Consider the following 17,964-nt stretch of genomic DNA (forward strand, 5'->3'; position numbering starts at 1 on the left):
TTACAACCATTGAATAGTAATCAACGTTACTACCAACTCTCTCTATCAACCAATCTCTATCTAGTAACATTTTTCAATGATTCTACGTATTTCCTTCAACTTGTACTAACTGTACATAGCATACGAATCGTTGTACAATACACTATATAAGGAAATTGACAGAGAAATATTTTTCACAGGTGGAAGAACGCACGGGGGGTATACTGATCGGACAGACGTAAAGTGGCCAAGCAGCAAGCGCACAAGGACAAATAAAGGGAAAGAGACGGGAAGAGCGTGGTGGTATGGTGCACACGTTTCAGGGAAATAAATGGCCGCGATAACTACGAGAGCATACCATCCAGAAGGAAGTCCGACTGATTCCAGACGTTAAATGTACCCTCAGGAATTCAGGTTTCGTCCGAGGCTCTCGCGAATCTGGGATGGCTTCGAGCAATGATGATATCGGATTAAGCCCGGCTAACAAGTTCGCCGACTTTTTATTGTTCGTAAAAGTAGATAGGTTTTAAATCGAGCCCTACCCCGGGTACAAGGGACCGTTGTAACGCCGTTACCACGGCGAAAATAATCCGTGGCTTATTGAATTCGGATGATATAATGGCAGCACACGAGGCGAGGCGGTAATAGTTGCTACGCGCGCGTCTCTGTGTGCGTGTGTGTTTGTGTGAGTGTGTGCGCGCGCGTGAAGCTTTCGACTCTGTCCAAGCGAACTAGAGAAAACCAGGCAGGGAAGAAGGTCGGCTTTAAGAGCCCGCGTGTGCACTCAATGTTGCTCCTATAAAATTCGAAGCGAACAGTGCCCGGTGGAATATAGTTAGCAGCCTACTCTTAATTTCCAATTTTCATTCAAGTCGCCTCTATTTATCGTGACGATTCGTGCGAAAGGTCTTGAGGCAGTGTGCGAAAAGTCTTGAGGCACTCTACAAAAATCTAGTATAGTAGCCTAGAAGAAACCCTAAAAGAAGAAAAGACAGAGAAATTAAACACAGCGAGAATTTGTAAACGTTAAAAGAGACACACAACTGGTCGGAGGAACGAAGCGAGTCCACTACGAAACCGCTCCCAAAGATCAGGCCAGTAATATATCCACTATCCAAAGGACGGAGATGCAACGGATGCCGTTGACGAAGCTCAAGCAACACCGCTCAACGGGGGAATCTATTAGAAACGCATAAACAATTAGCCGTGTGTATGACCGTATATTTAGGAATGTAATATTTGACGTAGAACAGCACAGTCTCCGTCGGGTAGAAAAAACTCCAGTTTCGAAGCTAGCCGGCAACTATATCGCCAACTAGAAATTGGTAAGAGAAGAGAACGCACCCAGCCAATAGGAGGAGAGAAAATAGGGATCGTTAGAGGAAGATACATAGACGTCTTCACAAGTGTCCTTAGAACGTTGAGTGCATTCGTCATCGCGTGCGTGCCAAAAAGCTCTCTCGTTTCCTACTCTCGGTTATGGAATGAACCGATGCCCGGCTGAATTCACCGGTTATCCGTGCTACAGGTTCCCTCCTTATCGAGCATCATCATGACACCGATGATGCGTCTGCTTTTGTCGATGTTGCTGTTGGTACTGTCTCCGTATTCGATCCTCCGGTGTTCGGCGAGCGGCGATGGCGGACCGAATAGCCCGATTTTCAACCTGGACAACACTGCGCTGGAGAAGAATTTGGCGGCTATATTTAACAAAGTGGCGCATAGTTCGGCGACCACGAAACGCAGCGTGCCCGCCTACGATGCGCAAGTTTCGGCCAGTACAACTCTATCGACGGTACCGTCACCGCTGACGTCTACCACGACAACCACCACAACGACCAGCCCGTCGGTACCCTCGGTCAGGTATCCTCCCGTTCCTAGGGCGACCGTGTCGCCGGTATTTCGCGAGTTGCCTTCGTACGCTCCTCCTTCTCGCGCCCTCTTCACCCCTCCACTGCCGCCCGAGTATCTTCATCCGTTCGCGAATAAGCCTACGTTAAGAGGAACCAACTCGGATGTTCATTCGGGTCTGAAGAGACCGGTCCCACCCCCTAGCGGCACACCAGCTCACGAGAGGATACCCATCAGGCCTCCCGACCTCCAAGGTCCATCCCAAGTACCGGAAAGGCATTCCAATTTTAGGAATAAACCTCTCAACACACCCAGCAAAGAGCAGAACGTGGTAGAACCCAGTGAACCGGACAGAAGGAATAACACGAACGAATTCGTACCCACTCTGCATTATCCAAGCATTTCAAGGATACTGTCTGGCAGCAACGGCCGAAAGCAAGATATCCCAGAAATACTTTTAAAGCCTCTGGCCACCAAGAGCCCGGCGCAGAACGCCCCCGTGATACCAACCACCGAGAAGATGACCACGCCGTCCACCACAACGGCCAGAGCGTCCAGCATGTTGGATTCCTCGAAATCCATCACGCAACCGACTATCTTCAATCTGCCCAACACCAGAAGACACGACGACGACGGTTACCACGGGCTCAGGAACGAGAACGGTTTCAAAACGGAGAAAATTGAGATTGTAGACACGGAGAGGCTACCTTATCCTCAGCCGCAACCTCCGGCACCGCCGCCGAAGAGGCCGAACGAGTCCGGAGACCGTGTCGTGCCGCAAGTCGACACGCATTCCCTCGAATCCACCTGGCAGATCGCTTGGGTCCTCCACGTCTACGTAGCTGCGATCTTGTTCACGTTAATGGCTCTATACTCGATCTACAAAATCGTCCGTTTCAACGAAGCAACGAATCTACTGACACAGTCATACTTCCTCACGGTACATCTGCTTCTCACCACCGTCTGCACCCTGAGGTGCTTCCATCTGTTCTACGACGCTTACAATCTAGGCCGCTCACTGCCCGAACCTCTGTCCCGTGTGCTCATGTATTTGCCAGCGCCGTTGTTATCAACTGCGTTCGCCACTCTGGTGCTATACTTGGCCCGTTGTTCCGAGGCGCCGTCGTTGAACAACAATTTCCTCTCGCCGACTGCCTTGATCCTCTCCTCCACGGTCCACTTTCTCCTTTGCCTATCCCTTCACGTGGTCACACACGTACTCGGCTATCAGGACGAGGCGAAGATACTGCCCTTAATCTGTCAGTGTATCTATGTCATCGTTTGTGTTACCCTTGGCCTAGGTTATATGTACGTGTACCGAGTAGTACGCACGCAAATACTTTTAACGAACAATAAAACAGCCGGCGCGAACCACATAGTCGGCGCTGATCCCACCACGATGGCGTTAAGCACGGCCATCACCACCAGCATCGCTACCGCCCTTTTGTTTATATTGATGGGCTTCGTTCAACTGTACGGAATATTCGGGAACGTTCAGGAACGACCACAGTCGTATCCATGGCTCTGGTGGGGATGGCAGTTCTGCGTCAGGCTATTAGAACTGGCCGTCTGCGGCCTGCTTGCTTGGGTAGCGAGCTTATCGCAGTACACGTTACGGGAGAAACAGCTGCAGCAACACCCGGTCCACTCGGGCTTCGCTCTCTTCCCGTGCGGCAGCTCGACTTCCACGGAGAACATGGACGATGTCCTCTATCCGGCTATCTGCAGCACCAACCAGGCGATACAGAATTACACGATGAGAACCGGGAAACAGGTTTATGACGATAGCTTCCCACTGAACACGCTACCCGAGCATTTGAACATATCAGGTATCGACGCGCCACTGTCTGATCTTAAACGTTACGACCCGAATCACGCTGATTAACGGTCTGCCTCGTTTCCGGTTCGTGAGGATGTTCCAACTGGTTGCCCTACGAGCGCTTCTTTCATTTCAAAACTTGAATATTTTGATAGAATCCAACCAGTTTTTCTTTATTAAGAAAAAAAAAAAAATGTGTATATATATATATGTGGTTATACAACGTATATGTATGCTTTGAAATTAATGATTCGTTCGAAGAACTGCCAGTTTCAAGACGTTTCATTTACGCAGTTATCATTTTAGGTTTAATACATTTTGTGTGGAATATATGATGTAAAATTTAAATGTGAATTGTTCTTGTTTTTTAAAGTAGATTATTCATTTTTTAATTTTTTTTTATAACGAATATACTATTCAAGAAGAATACTTTCTCGCAAAGGAAAATAAATTTGCACAATAATTTTGATTAGCATAATAAAATTCTTACGGCGTAGATATTTCTGCTAAATTTCGTGTTGTTTTCCCAGTTCTCTCAAGGAGCATAAAACGATAAATTAGGTCATCCGGAGTAACGTGCTGTTTCAGTCAACGTGCCTTCAGAGGAGTTCAGAACGCTGACTCGTGGTATTATATAGTACAATATTGAAACCTCGAAATCAGCAGTTCTTTCTGCGCTTTGTCTTTTAATCGACGCTCTATTACTATTTGCGGTAGCACGATTGGAACGGCATATTGTACAAGACCAATTGATTTCTTCTTATTCGTGCTTACAGAAAACTCAATCTAAATAAAACAATTCCGTTTAAATAGATTATTGAAATATTCTCGACGTTAAATTTTTACGTCGAGAAAAGAAATGATAACATTATCAATTGAAACAAAAGCTAAAATCAGATCAAGTTCTATACATTTCCCCGTATTTCCAAATAATCGACACACAACGTTTCCCACAGCCTATCCTAAACATGGCATTGAACGTACTAAACAGTAATACACTCTGCTTCCATTAAGAAGACATTCCGTTGGCAAAACCAGTGAGAAAAATACAAATTCACGAATACCTTAAAATATTACGTTCTATTGTTACGTTTCACTCCGTCTGTCATATAATCTGAAAGAAAGTTCAGATTGTTGGTATGCGTAAATGGGATACGCCACGAACCATAACGAAGCAAACGAACGACAAAAGTAGAGAGAAAACAATAAAAAGCCAATTCCTTTTCCAAGCACGGTGGTGTTATAGGTATGGTAAATAAAGAGCAACTCGTTGTCGCAGGTACTTTCGAGAGGCATTCCATTCGCAAGTCAGGCACCATGGGCCATTTCCCGCACGAAGGTCGCGGCTCGTTAAACCGGCACGGTAATGGGATACAAACCCTAAGGAACTCCGAAAGTCGCGGCAGGCATACACCGGTGCAGCAGGCCGGTGGCGGTGTCCACGAGCAAGCGCCAACCACAGGCTCGACGATGCTAGTGGCCGAGGACGGGTTCGTCAGGTTTCGTAGCCTGGGCGCGGAGGACGATGAGCTGTCGGACACGCCGAGCGTGGTAGGAACCCATGGCAGAGGAAGCTCGCTAGCCGGAAGCGTCAGATACAACGCCAGACACCCGACGTTGCAGCATCAGCATCCTCATCAACACCAGCATCAGCACTCGCTGCAACATCCGCATCAGTTATACATCAACACGTAAAAGTCTGCCCTTCCAGACGATTCCAGATGATAACTACTTGTTCCCGTTGACTTGGTAAGTTTACTGAACATTTTCTTCTCTATTATTTTTAACACTACACGGCAGAGATATTTCGTTGTTTTTCATGATTATATACGGAATCTTTGCTTTTCAATATACTCTAAAAATGCGAGGTATATTGTAAAACTAAACCCGTTGCCGATAAAGAATAAAGAATATTTTACCTAGTTGTTGTAGATGTGGTCGATATAACTTTGTTAAAATAAAGGGTCGAATAGTGTGGAATCGTTAAAAGTAAAGATTCCGCGCGTTTTATCGTCCTAAGAAGTCGATAAAGAAGTTCACCTAGCAAAGGCTAAAGTTCCCGTCTACGGAACACGGAGGGGTTAAAGCCTGTGCAGCGGCGTTAAAAAGTAATTTGATAGGTAGAATGAATTAGCGGTTGCGCGCGTACGCCTGCGCACAAAATATACTAGCTTTCCGGTAGGTACCGATGGTGGTTGTACCTCTAGAAGATTTTGTATAGTTTTAATGATATCGCGGTACATAAGTAGCAATTTCCATCCGACAGATTTAAAGTGGCAATCATATAAAGCAAAAGGAAAGTGCAACATTTTACAAGTTTCTTTTACGATTGTTTCTTATATTCTCTGTTGCAGATTACGGTCGGAAGAGATCTTCAACGAAGATACGAGATGTTTTGTGGCTCCCTCTGGCGATTAATAGTCTAAACAACTTCGAAGAAACTAATTTTACCTTTATTCTATGTAAGATACGTCCTCTGTGTATAGACAAAAACCTTAAAGCGAAAAATGAAAAAACATAAGAAACTCGCCATTCGCATTTCTCCCGCTTCGCGTCTACGTCCGAGCCGACGAACCTTCACCGTTCATGGTATCCGTAATATATTTATTTCGAGGTTCTCGATTGAGAGACGGAGAAGAAAGAAGGAAGGGAAAAAATGTATACGTGAAACTCACCGGTAAGAGAGTTTCTTTCCTCTACCTATTAACGTGGGTAGTGTTCAGGGTATATCGAACGTTGACCTTACGATTAGGCACTTGGTACTTATAAGGTTCATGTGATTAAACGAACGATTGTATATCGTTATCGAAAAGAGAGAAAACATATAGGAGACAAAACTTTCTTTCGTTTTTCTTCTTTCGAGTAGCGAAAAAACTCGGCTGTGGAAACGTATCGGTGTAACACGTGACCCTGCATAACTATTCAAATCGTGTGAATTCCTAAAACGGATACACTAACCAATCTATCAATTAATATTTTACTTTTGCGAAAGTAATTTCCGTTTTATCTTTCATTTCGCTTCAGACATGGTAAAAACAGCATCGACATTTTATTAATAGTCCAGGACGTATTCGAATTTTTCCTCGTCGCTGAGTTTTTTCCTGATGAAAAATGGAACGTGCGTTTCAACAGATTTATGACATTCGACTATATTTTGCCACCTGTTCAACCGATACGCGTATCCTTCCTCGAGATCATTCACGCGTGTGTTTGATGGCATACCGGTTCTGGTCTACTGGAAGTATATTTTATAGTGAAGAGTAAAAGCGAAAAAAAAGATTAAAGATATAAAAAACAAAAAAAAATGGAAACTTATTCACGTGGTCCAAGTTGAATGAAAATGAACGAGAAACGATTGGGGTAATTTGTTGTAGTTCTACGAAAGCAAGTAAGAAAATGTGTAATTTTTGTTTTCGTTGTCGAATTGAAAGAAAGGAAAAGAGAGAGAGAGAGAGAGAGAGAGAGAGAGAGAGAGAGAGAGAGAGCGAGAGAGAGAGGGAGAGAGAGAGAGAGAGAAAGAGAGAGAGAAGGAGATACAAAAAGGAAAGAAATTGAAGAAGAATAAAAGACTAACGGCATTGTACAGTCGATAATAATTTATCACTCAGTCCAATTGTAAGATTGATTTAGCAATTAAGAGTTGGATTAAGAATTCCCTGTTATATATTACGTTACGTCGATGTAGCCGTTAGGTGCTACTGTCGCTCATAGAGACGGATATCAACGATTTCTGTTAAACGAATTCAATGTCGAGCGACAAGCACGATGTAACAATGTTTCCTCTCCGCGTCGGAGACATCACAAAACGAAGGATTGAACTTCGCGCACAGGCCAGCATATTTCTTCTGTTTTCTTTATCAATATACTTTCGTTTCCCCTTTCTTGCATCCTTACGCCGCTCCAGCCTCTATCCCTGCCTCTCCCCTCCTGATCCCTTCCCACCTCGTTAATTCATCCTTTTCAATCATTGTGTTTGAATTTTGTGTTGTATGTACGCGTTTCTTTCGCATTAAACCTACGGTACAAAATGGTACTTTCTACCTTCTTCACTTTGTAATATCGATAATAGGTTAAAATAATCGTTCAGCGCGGTGTATATGTTTATATGAACATTGTAAATAAAAGGTATACGGACTCGTGAGTAGATATAAAATCGTTACGATATAATCCGTGCAGATTCTGCCCGAAATCGGGGGGGGGGGGGGGGGGGGGGGGGGAGGGCTCACGTGCAAAACAGATCGCGCGTCCCAAATTACACATCTACGTTACACGATCATGCATGTACCTATCCTCCACTCTCAACCCCTTGTCATCCTCTCAGTTGTAAATGCAAGACCATTTTTAATTTATGTCGAGAGCTGTATTTATTATATGAAACATTCCACAGCAAAAGGATGGTCAGTGTGAAAGCGATCGATTTCCTGGGATTTTATTGCAATTTTAGATTAAAGAAAACAAACATAGCGCTGAAGAAAGAGGAACAAAATGTAAATAAAAGCTTTTTTTGCGAAATATCTTATTATACTTTTCCTAATTTTTTTATGTTTATACGTTAATTATAATTGTTCCGTGCGATGATTCTACATTTCCCTTATTTCAAGTAGAGAAGATTTCAATGGTACTAATGCATTTGATACAAGGCAACAAAAACGTGTCACATGACTTAATGCGTGCGATTGATACGTCGAACGAGTTACTCGAGCCTGATATATTCTTGCCAAACTTTTGCAGAACAATTTTTCCATTACTCGCACTAAAAACTACTACGAACTATGCTTTATAGCTTTTACTTTTGTTTCATTTTTTGCGTTGTTTCAATGTTTTCAGTTTTATTTCGCGAATGCAAATCAACTGCGTTGTCTCGTCCTAAATTAGACTCGGTGCAATTCGCAACAATTAATAATAATGCCGTTAATAGCATTTATTTGAACGTTGTTTTAGTTGAATTCGTATCGTCATTAAATGGAAAAAAAGCAGAGAAATGGAAAATATATGAAAAACTTGTTGTCTGCCGACCTATGTCGCGACGTAAAAGCAATTCTGTATAGATAACGCAAATATGTCAAGAATAATGTACATAAAGAAAATATTTAATAAACCTTATATGTAAAATTCTTCGTTGCTTCGATTAATATTTTAATGTATGTATAAAAAAGAATACAAACATTCTTTTTATAAACATAACATCGGTATTAAGAATATTTTCCAATTCGTAAAGAAAAATAAGTCAATATATAAAATAAAAGAAATAATTAATATGGTGAAAATTATTGTATTTCTTCTTATACCTCAGAAAGCGTAATAATATAGCCATCTTACGACAAAATATTTTCATAGCAAGAAAACTATCTAATGTAGGAATGTAATAAAGTACCCGGTATCGACTCATGATTAACTTTAAATCAATAATTTTGAGGTACAAATATTCTTTACATCGATCTACACATTAAATTATATATTGTTGAAGTAAATGATACCTTTGTTACAAAGAACCCTATTCAAAAACCATATGTTTTGGCCCCCAACTGATTTTATTTAAACTTTGCATATTTGCAGATCTATATTTGTGTCATCAATTGCCAGGGTCTCTATTGTTTAAACTTTGCATATTTGCAGATCTATATTTGTGTCATCAATTGCCAGAGTCTCTATCTGTCGGGCCTTTTAATAAGGGAGGGAGAGGGAGTCAAAGTACGCATTTAGCGAAATCTTTCGGAGGCTATAACTTTTGACTGAAAAAAGAAGTCGACTTGAATTTTGCATCAAAAAATCACAAAAAAATAAGCTTTCGAATGCTATATAACTTTTTCTTTTTTCGAAATTTTTAAGTCATTTTTTATGCATATTTCTAGTTTCCGGATTAGTGAAAAATTGCGAAAAATTGCTATACCCCAAAAAAGTATACCCAGATTTGAACAAAAAACTCAGTACAGAAAGCTCATTTTATGCTCTTTAAATGATTTAATCATCATCATTTTTGTTAAAATCTAGTTTTTTGTTCAAATCTGGGGATACATTTTGGGGTATAGCAATTTTTCGCAATTTTTCACTAATCCGGAAACTAGAAATATGCATAAAAAATGACTTAAAAATTTCGAAAAAAGAAAAAGTTATATAGCATTCGAAAGCTTAATTTTTTTGTGATTTTTGACACAAAATTTAAGTCGATTTCTTTTTTCAGTCAAAAGTTATAACCTCTGGAAGATTTCGCTAAATGCGTACTTTGACTCCCTCCCCCTCCCTTATTAAAAGGCCCGACAGATAGAGACCCTGGCAATTGATGACACAAATATAGATCTGCAAATATGCAAAGTTTAAATAAAATCAGTTGGGGGCCAAAATATATGGTTTTTGAATAGGGTCCTTTGATTACTTTTAGCGCCATCTCTGCAAAGAGTGTTGAAATCAGCATTTATCCGTAGACTACCATACACGGCATCTATCGTCGATAATTGCATTAAAGAACGTAATCTAAGAATTCATGGAATTAATCAGTAAATTCGAGAGGAAATACTTTTATACGATTATTATAAACAATATTACTTGAGAATTTCTATCATCTATTACAAATAATTTTAGAAAATTTCTATTCTAATACAATTTTAACCAAACTAATCTAAGGCAGACATTTGTTCGAATTCGTAATTGTATCATACCGCCATATTATGACGCAATTGATGAAATACTTCATGTGCGTGCAATGTCATCACGGTGCAATGTAAATCTTTTAACAGTGGCAACCTGTGTACAAAAAAGAAAGATTTTATTACAATTATACCCTCTATTATTTCTTAGTTCACGAATTATACCCAAACAACCAGCGATTGTAGCGCCAATGGCACCGGGTGGAACTCTAAGCACTGTGCTAGCACGGTGCTGCCTCTCAGTTCTCGTAACAGCACAGGGCTAGCACTGGAGCGACACTGCGTGTCACGGCACTATCAAAGCACCGCGAATAGTACAGGAGCGACACGGCAGTGCCAATGACACTATCAGACACGCGTGGCAGTGGCGTAGGCTGATATTTACTAATGGAGAAGCTCTTTCCATAAAAATTATAAACGAATATTAAAAATGACTAAACCAAACAGTTTATTTATTTTGATTCGAAAATAGATACACTGACACGAAAGAAAGATATAAAAACTTCTTTTTATTATTTTCTATAAACTATAACTCAATACAGCGATTTTTTCAGAAATGTCGTTAATTACTTTATCCCAGACAACGCGCGATAAGATGGTGTCGACACCGTGCCGGCACTGTGGCGACACTTCGGGGGGATGTCAGCAGATCCGTAGCCATCTGTGACCGTATTCGTTAGCTAAAATGCCGGCACGTGGTGCCAGCACGTTCTAGTCACCAGCGTAACACGCGTGCGAATGGCACTGTACCAGTACCAGCGTGACATGCGTGTCATCGTTCCATTCAAAAATTTTGTCTGCATTGGCGTAGGCGTCCCATTTGCTAATGGGGAACCGGTTTTTCCATACAAATTAAATCCGTCAGAGTTCAGATGTCCGTCTGTCAGTACTCGTATATGGACATCTGAACTACGGATCTGCTGGCACCCCCCGGAAGTGTTATCACAGTGCCGGTATGGTGTCGCCACCATCTTACCGTGTGTTATCTAGATATATTCTTATGGTACATGGTTTTATCGTTTGTAAGAATTATTAAAAATAATATAATCCTTTCTTGCATGAATTTGTAACGATGAGTTGAAAAAAATATTTATAAAACAAGTGTATGTATTTTTATGATAAAGTAATTAACGACTGTTCTGAAAAAATCCCTGTATTGAGTTATAGTTTATAGAAAATAATAAAAAGAAATTTTTATATCTTTCTTTCGTATCAGTGTATCTATTTTCGAATCGAAATAAATAAACTACTTGGTTTAGTCATTTTTAATATTCGTTTATAATTTTTATGGAAACAGCTTTTCCATTAGTAAATATCAGTCTACGCCACTGCCATGCGTGTCTGATAGTGTCATTGGCACTGCCGTGTCGCTCCTGTACTATTCGCGGTGCTTTGATAGTGCCGTAACACGCGTGTCGTCCCAATGCTAGCCCTGTGCCGTTACGAGAACTGAGTGGCAGTACCGTGCTAGCACACTGCTTCGTTCCACCCGGTGTCACTGACGTGCCAATCGCTGGTTGTCTGGGTATAGTAAAAGAATATAAATTCAATTAAAAAATTGTTATTTTTATTTAAACCTAAGTAATGTACTAAAAATAAAAAATATGTATTTTTTTATTCTAATACCTATTTTATAATAACTAATATAATTTATAGTGCTCAGAAAAAAGCCTACGTAAAAACTTATGCAGACGTAATTTTGAAATCTGTGGCACAACCCTCGTTTATGTGACGGAAAAAGGGAGAAAGAGAAGGAGAGAAAGACATAAGCAAAAACTGTTGTGGCGACTGGAGTAGGAAGTCACACAGGGTGACATCTAGGCTAAGTTAGCATACGTAAAATAGCTTAAGGGTAGTTTTAAAATAGTATCACAGTATACAGTAGCGCAACTTGCCCGATTTTGTGTTACAAAATTTAATGCGCATGCGCGAAACAGGGCACCGAATCGCAGTGCCATCTGAACTTCTGCCTCACTTGCTCTTTAGTTTTTCTTTCTCTCTCTTTCTTAGCAAACAGAAAGACGATTGAATATCTAACCAAACCTGAAGCTGAATTTGGAGGGAATTCAATATCTGTTGAAAGCTGCTTGAAAGCGTTGAAGCACGTTCAAGCTATTTCGAAGATTTTAAAAATATGATATCTTCGTTTTTTTCATTAATGAAACCTTTACTTTTAAGATATTATATGTTTGTTACCGATATATTTGTATACATAGGTATTAAGTATATATAAAATAACTTTAAAATAAATTTTAAAATAAAATATACAATGTATAATATATTTTTTGTATTTTTCATTATATTTTTTCTTGTTTATCTTGTATAATATTTATGTTCTTACATTTTTATAGTTATAGTAACATGTGTATTTTATATTTTTTCGATTTTTGCTTTCTTTCCTTGTTTTTCAGTGCATTAGAAATAATACATTTATTATTTTTATTAAATTTTGATTAACTAAACGTAAAAATAAATTGGGCAGATAGAGAGTAAAAAAATGCAAGTGAGATTGAAATCCAGGTGGCACTGCGATTAGGTTGCTTCTGTCGCGCATGCGCACTCAATTTTATGGTACACCGACATCAAAGGTGCCGACAGAGAGTTTCGCTACTGTATACTGTGGTATAATATTAAAATAGGGGAAAGAATCTGGTCCTTAGTTAATATCCCTAAGATAAGATAGTTGGTAAGACTTAGTATAAGAAATGTAAGAAAAAATACAAAAAGAACCGTCCTATTTCTTTCGGAGCTTCGGAGGTGTAAGGACGTCTGGAAAACGAAATAAAAGTATTCTACGCGAAATACACGTGGTAGTTGTGATTTGAACAAGCTCTCCCATCTCAACCAACCGCCACAATATAAAGCACGTATACCATCTAACGGGATGAGTAAGAATAATTGTTGTTTGCCACATCGATAATGTATCGACTCAATTTATCCTATCATTTTAGTGTCGTTCGCAGTATTACTTATGCAGTACAGAATGGTAGAAATAAAAATTAACCCTTTTAGCACCGAACGACGATATATCGTCGTTCGGTGGACTTGCCAGAAATACCAACGACGATATATCGTTGCGCCTCCTTATTATACTTATCATAAGAGATCTCTGTCTCAAAATAACTTTATAAAATGTTAATATACCATCGATATCAATTTATTCTCCATTCATTTCGCAGTATACTGCTTTTTGAATTTTGTAAATATCACGCCTACTTTCGTTTTTACGAGCATTTTCGCAAACCTCTACAAATTCGTCGATTTGGCCCGGTATTCTTCGCCTAGGTACGCTCCATTCGCTCGGTGCTAAAAGGGTTAAACTTAAAAATAGAATTACCGACAAATCCATCGGTAATTCTATTCGACAGCTATCTAACAAATTGTTAAAGATTTATCGATAAATTGGAAAATATGACACACTGTCATTATAAACAGAATTATTAAAAAAAATTCTATCACCTATTAGAATTAAACTTGAAAATATTCTGTTCTAAATCAATTTAAAGAAACTATGGCAGCCATTTGCTCGTATTATTTGCTATATCATTTTTAATTGCAGAATAACAGAGTAAAGCTGCTAATACAATAACAAGCGACAAGCAAATTGGTAAATATATCTAAGGTAGGAAGGAACAGATCTGAACGCATGACGACAGTACACTAACTGCACCACTTTCGAACTGCATCACTTCGTATCCCAAACAGGTGACGTTCTATTTCCTGCTTCACTACTGCTGTAAACAAGACAGCAAATTGGGGTTTTATTTCTACACGATGTATACATACATGTAATTTTCACGAAAAGTCAAATATGTACTCTATCACAATTGAAAAATTTATATCGTTATTTTTATCATATATATTTGTACCATGGATAAAATCAAATCGCTGTAATGAATATTGTGAATACTATTAGTGTATTACATATTCAAATATATGGTTATGTATTGTAAAAGAAATATGATGTAAACACAAATCTCACAGTTTCTCAACACAATATTCGCGACTCCACAGTATAAAATATTTTAACTTATATTTCTCCGATATTACTTGCAAGTTTATGTCACAAATTGGCACAATATATGTTCTAGTGACACTATTTTCGCTATTTTAAACATTTTTACTATGCAAACACTGTTTATCGAACATAAAACGGAAAATTTAAAGCAAGAACGATACGTAGACGCCACCGCCATGACAGCTCCTTTTTTCTAAAGTGAATTTGAATCTTACAACCAAATCGAACGTGATTGGTCGAAAATGTTGAGTTACTTTATTATATTATGGCTATCTAAAAAGTTAGTGTAAACGAATGTATTCAAATTATTATTTTTTATTATAATTTGATTATATAAAATGATTGATTATATAAAAACAATATTATGTTTCACCTAAAATAAAGCAACATTTTTATAATTTCCATCGAAAACAGAATGTCATGTGACAAACAGTATACTATGCATTTTAGTGAGAGTTTTTACTTATGAGTTTCTCAATATAATGTTGAATAATTTTCGTATAAAATTATAAAATTGCGTCTCTTTTGAACTTTTGTTTCTTCTTCTTTTGTCATTTAGAACTCACGAGATAAAATTTAATAGTGCGCAAAGAGGTTTAAATGTTTACTGTATAACAAGAGATGTATCCGCGAAGTAAGTACGACGAGAAAGAAGTTAACGAAAATGTGTCTGCACAGCGCAAATGAAGGATTATCGTGATTCGTCGAATTCAAATTTAACCAAATAGAAGGAGAAAGGTAGCTTTCTGCCACTCCTGATAAAATTTGATTATAGTTATGTCTGCTTGTAAGTTTTGGGAAATTGATAATAAATGGAATATCTTAATTACAATCGTCAGTTAGTCTTCCAAGAATAACATTAAAATAAAATATTTTACCCGGTTAATAGTTTTACTCCTCACACCATGCTAAACATTACATTATACATACATATGCAAAGCTAAATTATATGGTCTATAAGACAATGCATTATTTTTTTAATAAAATATGCAATATTCTATTATGCTAATTCAATAGATTGTCTCTACTTAAAGATATCAAAACTTTAATAGTTAAAATTTAATTTAATATATTATTTTTAGTGCTCGTATTTATGTATGGATATATTAATGTAATATGTTGTTTCATGGCACCTATATTTTTAATACATAAAAAATAAATGCTAACCATTACATATATGGGAAATATCTTTATTTACACATTTTGTATATTCAGTACACACATCAAATATTAATTAAAATTATTATTACAAGAACGAATTTAAGATCGCTATCACGAATGTAGGATCAGTCAATTATTTAACTTATCATCTTCTTTGCATACTAATAGAAAAAATAAGAAAATCCTTGTCTGATATAACATAATATAAAAAAAAATTCTTAATCATTTCTTAAGAGAAACCATATTTTTTCTTGTATATTATTCTGTCTATTTCTATAAAATGAAACATTTATGTTTGTAACTCATTGAAGGGGTGATTGCATGTAAACAGCATTTTCATGCTGTGTAAACTATTATAAATAGTTTACTTTATCCTAAAATATAAAAATTTACAGTCTTATTTATAAGGTACTAGAAAAAAATGCACACTGCAACCCTTCCTTGTATAATGTATTCTGTTCCTTGTTTTGACATATTGTAAGAAAACACATGTGTAAATTAAAAATTATTTACTATTTCATAACTAGCTTAAACATTTGCTAACTATGATAAAAATTTTCAAAAATTAATATTAACTTATATGCTATTAGTTGTTTAGTGATGCCTATACATCTTCACTTTTCACTGAAATGTGTAATTAATTAATAATCTGTAACAAAACAAAATATATTAAAATTGTACAATGATCAAACTCAAATCTCATTTAAAAAGTACAAACAATATGTACAGAAACTACATAACAATAAAATTTACAAACAAAAAATAGACAAAAGAAATAAAAAATATTGATTTGCATTTATAATACTAATAACGTTCAATATATAATATAATTAATCAAGAGTGTAACAGTTGAATAAAGAGTTGAAAATATTATGCAGTCGATAACACATAGCTAACGTGCGTTCTGCTCTACTCCTGTTTCGCATTATTGACGTCGCTGTCCCCCATTCCGCTTACGCTACAAAGTGCCAAATTGAAATTTTGTTCCTAACATTTCTATAACATATTTTATAATCAAATATTCGATTTTGTATCGCTAAAAAGAAACATGATACAAATACAAATCTTAGAGTTTCTCAAGACAATATTCGCAACTCCGTAGGACGAAATATTTTTTCGATGTCAGTTGCAAATTTATATCACAAATTAGCACGACATATGTTCTAGTGACACTATTTTCACTTTCTTAAACATTTCAACTGTGCAAACACTTTTTAATCAACTTTGAAATGAAAATTTAAACAATTTTATTACATTACAACCACCACAATCGCTATTGCAAACGAATATATTTAAATTACTTTTGCCAAAATTTAATGAAATAGTAAGGCTTTGGAAATTTTCACCATAAGAAATTAAATTTCGTGTATTACAGAAAATGTATCTTGGCAAGAACAAATATACAATTTTTACTCACGTATTTCTCGAGATAATATTCATTGTGTAGCCAATGGTTTCTCGTACAGTTTGTATGATTAGAGAATATCGGTTGACTTGTAGATTTGTTCAAAGAGAGTGTCAGAATACGTCATAATGTGTTTCATGTTCTTCATTATAACAAATAAAATTTAATACTAAAGTTCATGCAAGTTAACTGTCGTTATACATTAAATGCAGATACAGCCGCCAATCAATCAGATCGTTCGCAGCACTATCACGCGGAAATGGTCGTTTTTCGTTTCACGTTGAAAATTATCAAATCACATATATTTCACACCCATGCTTCCTTTTTAACACTTGGATCTCATGACATTGAATTTAATACCATGTAGGAAAAAAGAATATTTGTTTTGTTTTATGACAAGAAATGCAGTCGCATAAAAGGTATAACGAGATAGAAGTCAGCAAAAATCTAACCGTACAGAGTAGATAAGCGATCGTGATTAGTTACAAATAATATGTAACCCATTGAAGGGAAAATGGTACCAACATACTCTAAACAAAATATAATAATACTTATATTCGTCTAAAAACTTGAACGAGTTAATAATAAATGAAATACTTCAATCATAAATACCAATTTCTTTCCTCGACAAATAAAATTGTAACAAAATAATGTAATGGCCTTACTTTTCACACCATACGAAATATTATATAATAGATATATATATATATATATATATATATATATATATATATATATATATACAGTGGTTCAATAGCGCCATCTCTTCAAACGCAGCGCAAAATGGTTATACGCCATTGACAGCAGCGTCGTAAACTAATGAACGAACAGTCATTAACGATCAATATGTTACATCTGTACGTACAGAATAATTTTACTAATCTAAAAATAAAATAATAATTTATTTTACTGCCGTATGCACGCACGATAACAGTGCATAAGCGATTTGAACACTCTTCGAAAAGGTGGCGCCACTTAGGACCGAAATCATTGATTTAAAAAATCTACTGGCATCGACTTCAAAGCATAATGTTCAAATTATTTGAAAGAATACTCCGGATATTAGTAATTTAAGCACTGTGCAAGG

The 17,964-nt window shown here is 37.3% G+C and overlaps 1 protein-coding gene across 1 annotated transcript; it reads left to right on the forward strand.

Moving 5' to 3' along the window:
* Positions 1–1,342: 1,342 nt before the first annotated feature.
* On the forward strand, positions 1,343–6,607 carry LOC143428938 (uncharacterized). The gene is made up of 3 exons (XM_076904219.1): positions 1,343–3,659; positions 4,929–5,398; positions 6,004–6,607. The coding sequence occupies exons 1-2, from the start codon at positions 1,532–1,534 to the stop codon at positions 5,342–5,344; spliced, it is 2,544 nt and encodes an 847-aa protein (XP_076760334.1). The 5' UTR covers positions 1,343–1,531; the 3' UTR covers positions 5,345–5,398; positions 6,004–6,607.
* The last annotated feature ends 11,357 nt before the right edge of the window (positions 6,608–17,964 follow it).

Source organism: Xylocopa sonorina, chromosome 11 (assembly GCF_050948175.1).
Source record: "Xylocopa sonorina isolate GNS202 chromosome 11, iyXylSono1_principal, whole genome shotgun sequence".
In the NCBI taxonomy this organism is placed as follows: Eukaryota; Metazoa; Arthropoda; class Insecta; order Hymenoptera; family Apidae; genus Xylocopa; species Xylocopa sonorina.